General features: G+C 40.9%; 1 protein-coding gene across 1 annotated transcript; it reads left to right on the top strand.

The window, feature by feature from the left end:
• Window positions 1-613: 613 nt before the first annotated feature.
• bmp2b (bone morphogenetic protein 2b) lies at window positions 614-5802 on the top strand. Its single transcript, XM_084432023.1, has 3 exons — window positions 614-1033; window positions 2237-2610; window positions 4549-5802. The coding sequence occupies exons 2-3, from the start codon at window positions 2250-2252 to the stop codon at window positions 5421-5423; spliced, it is 1236 nt and encodes a 411-aa protein (XP_084288149.1). The 5' UTR covers window positions 614-1033; window positions 2237-2249; the 3' UTR covers window positions 5424-5802.
• The last annotated feature ends 4461 nt before the right edge of the window (window positions 5803-10263 follow it).

The raw sequence follows: 10263 nt of genomic DNA, 5'->3' as shown, positions 1-10263 counted from the left end.
TTTCTAGTGAGTGGTCCCTCAGGCAGTATTTTCTGTAAAGCTGCAGTGGGAAAAAGAAATGCACATTAAAATTATATAAAATTTTAATAAAATGTTTCTCTTCAGGTTTAAACATCTAAAAGAATATTCACAAACACTGCCAGTTTGAAACAACAAATATTTTCTAGACAATATTTTAAGAATTTCTTTTGGTTTTATATTGTAATGACAAAATTAAAAGTCAATTATTTTTTTCTATTTTTTTTTTAAACAAATTTTTCCTATATTTGCACACTGTAAATGGCTCTTTATACATGAAAATACAGAGTCCTTTATATTATAGTAATCATATTTGCGAGAGTTTAAAGTTGGAAACCCCCTATTTTAAAATCTAATATTATTTTTAACCGTATTTAGTCTGCTAACATTCTTTTCCCGGTAAAATTACTAACATGTTTACAGTGTAGAACACATAGAATATGTGCAATGACAAATTCTATCCATCATCACGCACACTGTGGGCATGTTCAAACGTTTGAATGGAGAGAACGCGACGCATTTCAATGGACTTTAATGATGACAGTCATTGTGACATCACCAGACAACAAAAAGCCTCGCGCTCGCGGAGCGAAGCGCTCCAATCAATGGCACAGACGCGGCGCGTGGTGCACGCAGAGATGGATCTCCAAGCAGTCTCCCAAAACTTCTGATGATCAGTTTTTTTTCCCTTCAAAACAAAAAAATGACAAATCCAGGATTCTGCGATCTCGCGCTGTCACTTTTGGGATTGCTGCTTTCTTTGACCTAAGCGCTCGTGCTCTTCGTTAGACATTTACATTTACATTTACATTGTTAATTGCAGAGTATTCCCTTTGTTAGAGTTTAACAAAGTCTAGTTTAAAGCGCTGCACAAGTATGGACAAGAAGAGGCGACCTGAGTTGCGGCGACTCTCTGTCGTGGGATAAAAAAAAGTGCTTGTGGATTAAAACACGAATTCATGAGGAACTTAAAAGACGACGGGAACGCAGACCGGCCACAGCGCTTCCTCCTTCGGTAACGCTACTAATTATTTGTTTGATATTAGGTTTTGCAAACAGCGCGAGTGTATTAAAACCAATGCTGACATTTATATAACATAATGCATCGTATATCACATTATATAAGTGCATACATGTAGTGTGCAAGGTCAGGAGTTATGCGCAAATGAAAAGAAAACACTTCTCTGGTTCCTTATCATCAGATCTCTTTGTCGTCTTTGTTGCTTGAGTTGTTTTTGCGTAAGATCTACCACCTGTAGCCTCACAACTCTGCCTCTCTTTTGCCTGGTCTTTTGCTAGACATTCAGTCCTTTTGAAGACTTTCCTTTCATGATCTAAAGGCAGACCCCCACCTAGACACTGCTCTCTTATCTCCCTTTAATTGCAGACTCCATGTCTGCTGTCTTCATGTCTCTCCCTTATTTCGATTCCTTTTGATTCACTCTTTCCTGTTTCATCCCATTTGTCTGACATCCTCCTTGGAGTCTCCTGCTTTCACTGTAGATCAATCTCTTATTATAGCCTGCGGCAGGGATATTATTCTTAATCTTTGTGTGCGTGTGCGAGTGCATCGCCTCACATACATCTCCAAAAGATCTAGATATGTCTGTGGTTTGAGGCAGCCACAGGTTGAATGTGGCTAGGGATCTTTTCCATGCAATAAAGTGGTTGAAGCTCTGGGCTGGTAGTCAAAAGTGTTTTTAGGACTTAAAGGAACAGGTATTCCATAATAACCAAACAAACTTTAGACTTCTATGAGTGATTGAAGGCTTGAACCTATCTATGGGTGATCTATGAACCATTGTGCCATTGAGCAAGGCACTTAACACCAGATTGCTCCAGGGGGGCTGTATAGTTATCAGAAACATACTGTATACTCTTTAAAACAAAGTTATTTAATGGTTCTTTGAAGGACTTGAGGACAGTTTTTTACCTTACCGGTTTCTTGAGATCAGTATGTTGGTTTTTTGTTTATTTAAAGCAGCAGTGCATGACGACTTTCTAAAAGTTATTTGTGGAACTAAAAAAGGTTATCCTATAACAGTGTGTTAAAACCTTTTTTTTTTTTTTTTGTTAAATCATGAACTTGGTTGATTGATGGTAAGAAGAATGTTCTTTGCTGAACCTAAGATGCAAAAAACAAAATACAAACAACTTATTTCAAATAAGCTCATTTGTCAGTTTGATAGAAGGACTAATCTGTATTCTCTCTTCACAGGAACTGACTGATCATGGTCGCTGTGGTCCGCGCTCTCACGGTGCTGTTGCTCGGTCAGGTGTTGCTGGGAGGTGCCGCTGGACTCATTCCCGAGATCGACCGACGGAAATACAGTGATTCTGGGAGACACACACCGGAGCGATCAGATATAAACTTCCTGAACGAGTTCGAGCTACGCCTGCTCAATATGTTCGGACTGAAGCGAAGACCCACGCCGAGCAAATCAGCGGTGGTCCCTCAGTATATGCTGGACTTGTATAATATGCACTCTGAAAACGATGACCCGAACATCCGGCGCCCAAGGAGCACTATGGGAAAGCATGTGGAACGGGCAGCCAGCAGAGCAAACACAATACGAAGTTTTCATCACGAAGGTGAGGCCTAATTTTTGATTGGGAATTTAGGTTTCAAGGTTATTTTAAATAAAAATGTCGAAGTTTGAGGCTTAAAAGAGCATTTGTTTATTCCCAGAACATTCTACAATTCTAAGGAATGATGTGATGCAACCATTGGAAACTATTGACATTCCATAAACAGCTCTCACTATTATTAAAGAAGCAAAAAATTGCATCCTAATGGTGACTTTACTGCAAATAATTGATAGTGTTTGAGTGCACTTAGAGTAGGTTTCCAGACAAGGTGTGGAGTTCATGCACTAGTTATTTTCCAAGAATCCACAGATTACAGTAACAAGCCTTATGAGGAAATCCAGGATGGTATTTGCGCTTAGGCTGTTAGTTTTGCTGTTCTCCATCAAGTTCTGACATTGATGTTTTTGAGCCATCAATGGGGTGGGTTGTTTTTGCACTACCTTTCATACAGATATTGTGTGCGTGTGTTTTTAGCTTTGCTCAACTCTTTATCACATGCCCGAGTAATTCTAGCCTAACTGCTTGAGCCAGTAGGGAGATTGTGGGTGGCCTTGTTGAATGGTCAGATTTAAATTCACTAGTAACAGAATCTGTTTTTTCTTATAATGAAATCAACCCGAGTATGATCAGGTGGCATGTCAATTAAGTCTCTTTTAGGTGTGTTATCTGATTTAAACACTCGAGAAACATGCCCTCTCTTGCTCTGGAAGATTTGAGCCTTGTTCATGGAAGGCTTCTTTCTGGAGTTTGTTTAGAGGTCAACATAAACTATAGCACACAGTTTAGAAACATTTCACTTTAATTTCATGGCAACACAGGAAAAATCACGCTAACTTGCTGTACCCTGGTAAAGAGAGGGGGAGGGATCCATACGAGAGTCATTACAGGCTGTAAAATGGCACAGATTCGGATGGATGACATCCAGTGGTTGAGCTGACACACTGCAAACAAGGATGCTTATTGTGTGCTCACATTGAAACAAACTATTTAAGCACTTGCATTAAGTTTCTTCCCTGTTTACTCCAAATGAGACTTTTTCTCGTGCACTCAGTAGTAATTAGGCACCTCCTTTGCCTCAGGCTTTTGTCATTGTCTTAATATGGTAAACTCGGTGGTTGAGGACCTAACAGGAATTTTATTAAATCCCTCAAAAAGTTTCCGACGCAATATTATGTCATTGTTTTAAAATGTCATCCAATACGGAGCTTTTCAGCAGCTTTTATTTGACGTCAGTCCTTCTGAGAGATTCTTAGTCAGTTTTGAAGGTAGCCGTCTTAAATGTACGACTTGTACGATTTGCTGTTTTGGCATAACATACAAACAGAAATTAGGAATGTCAATACATTCATAACTGTGGCTAACTGCTTTCGACAAGCCCCGACATGTTCACAGTCACTCCCCCTCAAGACGGATTGACTGGGAGAAAAAGGAAAAGGTGAGGAAAGACAGACAGAACGAGGGAAAGAAAGAGCTGGGCTTTCCCACATCAAATAAAGTGTGCTTATCTTCTGTAGGCTTTTTGTGATTATGAAGCAGATAGGTTGGATTATTGGGAATGGAATTTCCAAAACGTCTCTTTTCAAAAGAGATTAAGTGAGCTCTTTGGTCTAAGAGCGTTTTATTTTAGGGCATTGAGTCGTAGGAGTAGCTGTTCCTTTGCTGATTGCAACCTTTATTCGATAAAGACCTGGAAACAAGAGAATGTTGTCACTCTACAGCCACACAAACAGCCTCGCGCTCGCAGCTAGCCTTTCATTTTAACACCTGGTTCTACTGTATAATCTCTCACTCAGGCCTCACTCAAGAAAATGCTGAGTGGAAAATCCATAGTCAAAGTGAAAATGTCAGGTTTCAGCCTGAAGAAGTGTATAGTTCACATCGAACAGTGTGTTCTTAATTCTTTGACACGATTCTAACAGACTCTTTCTTCTGTCGTTCCAGAGGCTTTTGAGGCACTGTCCAGCCTGAGAGGAAAAACAACACAGCAGTTTTTCTTCAACCTTACCTCCGTTCCCGTCGAGGAGCTCATCACGGCCGCTGAGCTGCGTGTTTTCAGGGACCAGGTTCTCGGTGACGCCGGCGCAGGTGGCTTCCACCGAATTAACATTTACGAGGTGTTCAGGCCAGCGCTGGCCCCCTCCAAAGAGCCTCTTACCAGACTTCTCGACACCCGGTTGGTGCAGGACTCTCACACGCGCTGGGAGAGCTTCGACGTGGGCTCGGCCGTGGCTCGCTGGGCCCGTGAATCCCAGCACAACCACGGGCTCCTGGTGGAAGTGCTCCATCCTGAGAAGCCGGAAGGATCTGAGGAGGCCGAGAGGAACCGGAGGAGGCACGTGAGGGTCAGCCGATCCCTTCACACGGACGAGGACTCGTGGGCGCAGGCCAGACCGCTTCTGGTGACCTACAGCCACGACGGGCAAGGCTCGGCTGTCCTGCATTCGAACCGAGAGAAGCGGCAGACGCGGCGAGGGCCGAAACAGCGCAGGAAGCAGCACCAGCGCACAAACTGCAGGAGACACGCTCTTTACGTGGACTTCAGCGACGTGGGCTGGAATGAGTGGATCGTGGCGCCGCCGGGGTACCACGCTTTCTACTGCCACGGCGAGTGTCCCTTCCCACTGTCGGACCACCTGAACTCCACCAATCACGCCATCGTCCAGACGCTGGTGAACTCGGTCAATTCCAACATTCCCAGAGCCTGCTGCGTCCCGACAGAGCTCAGCCCCATATCGCTGCTGTACCTGGACGAGTACGAGAAAGTCATTCTTAAAAACTATCAGGACATGGTGGTGGAGGGCTGTGGGTGCCGATGAGAACTACATCTCCCCCCAATGAAGACTTTTATTTATACAAAAGAACATTCAAAGAGCTATTTTGGAGGAAGAAAAGAAATATATATGAATATATTTATGTTGACTGAAAAAAAAGTGAAAATAAATATTTTAATGAGAGTGCTTGCTTTTTCCAGTGGCTTCGAAGATGTTTTTTTTTTATTCTGTCCCATGTACATTTCAAAATGAGTGCAATTGCACATGAAGTATAATGCTCAGATTTTTATGATGTATTTATTGCATAACCACTTTATTTGTAAATGATGTGTATTTATCATGAAAAAAATATATGATCTTCATTCAGTGTGCATCTGGGAATACATTATTTGAAACCAAAAAATAAACCATGGATGATGAAGTTCTCTTTAAAAGTCATGATATAACAAATATGCTGTTGCATAGACCAACATGGCATGTGGTTACTTTATGCAATACTGGAAATCTGACATTTTCTTTATGTAAACAATTCAAAAGGTGATAATCTGATTTGAGTAAGAATCAGATACTAGCCAGAAACCAGCGTGTCACGTAAAGAGCCCTCCAAAAGCTTGAAAATACCATAGGAAAAGTTGGGTTTTGGACAAATAACTCCATAAATACTCCATTGATAAGGCAACGCAAACTATGAAAACAATAATGAATTCAAAACACAGAAAAAGCATCTCTAACTTGTGTTTTAATTGGTTTGTTGTGTACTAAATTTAAGCTATCAATCAGCTAGCTCTAATGGTGTGTAATCTTCAAAAAGAAACCCAAGCCGAGTTTTATTCCAGCAATCAGACATCCCTGCTGCTGTGATGTGTATAATTCACCATTATGATGTCATCGAAAAAAAATCCTTATTGCTGGTTTTTAATTATAATTACAAGTTACTCTAATGCATTTATGCCAAAAGAAGCGTATTGTCCAAAACTGTGTTTCTAGGCACTGCATACTCTCAAAAGAAACAAAAGGAAATGCATGTTTTTCAAGCATACATGGTCGTATTATTTTTTTTGGGCACTGTCAAGTAGTGACACTCAAAAGTATGTCAACAAAGGAAGCATCTTAGTTTTAAATAGATTTGCCAATCGCATCCATTGGATTTGTCCAACGATGGATCAATCTGGAACACATCAGAAGATAAGATGTGTGTCAAGTTACTTGGAAACTACTGCACTGGTACTCTAGGCATGATTCACATCTCTAAACTCAAATATTCATGCAGAAACATTGCAAACATTGGAATAATAAATCACAATGACCCTAAAGCCCACTGAGGGTTGAGCAGCTTTGATTTTAGCATAATTATGTGTGTTTGGCTACTTTTTTTTTCCAATCTGAAGTTTATCCAAAAGTGTTCTATTTCTTGCTACGTTAGTTTGTCATTGTATAGACCAAACCGCAGGTCTGGTATGGAAAAACTCAACAGCCTTTGTGGTTTCTATTCACCAGATATTCATTCAGCCCCAGAAGGAACTGTTTTCCTTTTTTTTTTTACCCAGAATGAATGCTTTTAATGAAAATTACATTTCATGCAACGGTAAAAGCTGACTTCCTCCATCCAGAGCGCTCTTAGAGTGGGGAAACATTCTCAGGGAGTGTTAGATTTAATGGTTTGTCTTTAAAGAGTCCATAAAGCTTTAATTGAGTTGTATGGCAATACAACTTCCCTACCATGTTTCACATTTAACGTGCATTTCCCAACGTCCCTCCTCTTCTGTCAGCCTACAAGCTCCGACCCTTTGACTTCTTACTACCCAAGAGATCAGGGGAAAACTAAAGCAGGGTCAGGGTCACTGCAGGGAGCCATAAAACATTTCAGTCGTTGGATTGGCCAAACAACTATATCAGTGATGCTAGATGCCTCTATGCTTTGGTTTCACATAGACGTGCCTCAGCTGGGTCATTCCTACTATTCAGTGATTTGTCTGCATTAATTGTCCTAATAGATTAGATAAAATATAAAATAAAAATAGAAACTAACTATAAATTAAACAATTATATATATATTTATGAGCCATTGCATGCATTTTAAGTTTCAAAGGTACTGCACTGCAGGAATGACCCTGGTCAGTGGATGGTCACCGTTTGCAGTGAAGTTGTTTTACAGAACACACTGAAACTACTAGTTTATTACTGATGTTATACTCCATTGTTTTCAGGCCCTGTTTACACCTGATATTAAGATGTGTTTTGGTCGATCGGATGGCAAGTAAATACAGCTGTAAACAGGGTCTAAAATAGTTTGAGCTTATCCACTTTCAACCACTTCCAGAGGTATTTGAAAACACTTTTGACTAAACGCTCATGTGGTCGAATGCGTTTCAACAGCCACAGAAGACGCCTACTGACTTAATGAGTAAACATTATGAGAAGCGCGCTTGCCAGACGGGATTTAAACTTTGTCGGCTGAAGACCCAAGGTTGGTTTGAAGACCAAAAACGTACTAAGCACAATGTTCTCTCACCACTCCTGATTTATAACACACACTCACAGCGTTCAGCGTGGTCTAGTAGTGACTGTCAGAGCAGAGACAAAAAGCTGCTGCTCTCCGTGTGTTTTTCCGTCGTCTCCTTTTGTGTTCATATGTAAATTGCGTGAGCTTATTTCGTCCATTAGGTTGAAAGATCTGAAAAAGCTCATCCATTTACCCGCCCATAGACCCTCCCCTCGAAGAAATCAGGACAGAAGTGGTTGAAAGTGGACAAAAGAGACAGATTAAAACACCAGGTGTAAACAGGTATGTGTCTCCGATCTAAATACCAGGTGTAAACAGGGCCATAACTCATTCATGTCTAAAAATAACAATCTGCCTTAAAAATTGCAGTATGAACTCTTCAATGAAACTTTACAATGATATATTGACTGAAGATGCACCTTAGTGAATAGAACAGTTCGTTCGGCCAATTTTCTTTTTAAAGCATCAAAAAAGGTTGGGAAATACAACCATATGGCTTTGCGAGCATCAGTCTGGGCACTGGTTGGGAGGGATTCAGTTTGGCAAGGAACAGTAATTTGATTCGTCTCACTTAGTGCAAACCACACCGAAAGTATCTGTAGTTCCTCTGACCAGATTCATGCAACATCAGAATCCGATTTCCAGATTTCTGGCGGTCGGCGTTTGGAAACTATGCAGCGTGTACCTTTGATGAGGGGAACCCAACCGAGCTGGAATATGACTGCTGGCCCCGTGCCAGAGGGACGCTGAAGTTCGGACAGGGTCTGTGGCGGATCGGAAGGCCTTTGTTATCCCACAGCGGCACGCTAATTTGAGAGAAGGTTCACTACGACTTTCTGTGAAGCGTCCATATGATGACGTCCAGCACACTTGGAAACGGAGCGTCTGTGGAGTAGCTCAAAACACATCAAAAAGCCACGCATCCATATGTTGCTGAAAGAGGAAAGAAACACACAGAAATGACTTTTCCAGAGTGACCGACAAACCCAGAAATGATGGGTCTAATTCTTGCGTCCCTGTAAAGAACACATTATTCTATTACATTATTAGATTTTATTGTGCGTGTATGTGTGTACGTGTGGGAGAGGGTCAGTTCTTTTGGAAAACGAGACAGAATAGAGGCCCTATGTCTGTATATGAAGGCCAGGCCAGCTAAATGTTAGGAAATGACTCAGTTGTATTTATGAAGTCTTCTGTTTGTTTGTGCTTTTTCCACTTCGGCTCCTGGAAAAGCAGATTATTTGCACATCAACCGGTTAACCCGGCACAAAATCTTTGAGATGGATTCATTGCTACAGGCCGTGGGTGCAAAGAGCCAAGGCTTTTCTTGCTTTGGTTAAGCTGACCAGAAATGTCACTGGAAAATCGTGTTGCCACCTGTATTTTCCCTCAGAAACCCTTGAAACATTTTTTTATAGTCAGTGGTGTTTGCTAAGGCGAGCATCATTTCTATTGCTCATGCTTAGGGTTAGGGAATTGAACAAACCCATTACCCTTCAGTAAAATATTCTGGGTTGTTTCAATGCATGTTTGGGTCAGATATGGACAAACCCAACTATTGGGTTAAAAAATGTAAACCAACGGTTGTTAATACAAAATACAACATTTTATCTCAGTATTTCTGTGATTATTTGAATATTTGTAACACAGAAATAACGATACTCTGAATAGAGTTTGAATCGAGATTGCGATCTTTTAACGATTAATCGTGCAACAAGTCCCCAAACAATTAGACTCAAATGAAATAAAATATATAATAAATGAGTAATTGTTCAAGATTTGTGTTGCATTAACTAATTTAAATTAGGTAAATTAAACAAGAAGTATTTTTTGCCCTCACTGAAAAAAAAAAATGGTGTAGATTTTGCACTCAGAAATTGTTAGCAAATGTCACACATAATAACAAAGAAACGGCAAGTAACACACTGAATTAGAAAGACTTTCATGTAAAATATAGGCCTTTGTTTTATTTACAACTTCGGGAAAGAAAACAGTTTTTACAGTGTGGCAGGACAATCAAATGCACAAATCTTAGAATGCACTTAAATTGTTTCTAAAAATGGTTTTTGTACATCCCCGAACCCATGCACCATTTGTTGTGCACACTAATCACCAAGGCATCCACTCAGAATAGAGTCCAGCCATTTTCTTTGCACCAACACACAAACCCACAAGCAAACACATGAACACACACAAACACACCCACAGAGCAGGTGCCTCAGACCGAGTGAGTCAGAACCCTCTCGTGGCCTCATGTCAGATCCACTGTTTGCTCTGATTCAGTGCCAGCACACTACGACTCATACCTTCAACTATTTGTTGTTGGGACGCAGGCCTCTTTCCCCTCACAGTAAACCACATCGCTCATGTTCCCCAGAGACT

This window comes from Rutilus rutilus, assembly GCF_951802725.1.
Source record: "Rutilus rutilus genome assembly, chromosome: 15".
In the NCBI taxonomy this organism is placed as follows: Eukaryota; Metazoa; Chordata; class Actinopteri; order Cypriniformes; family Leuciscidae; genus Rutilus; species Rutilus rutilus.
The sequence above is the reverse complement of the archived record's forward strand: the minus strand, read 5'-3'. Positions and strand labels throughout refer to the sequence as shown.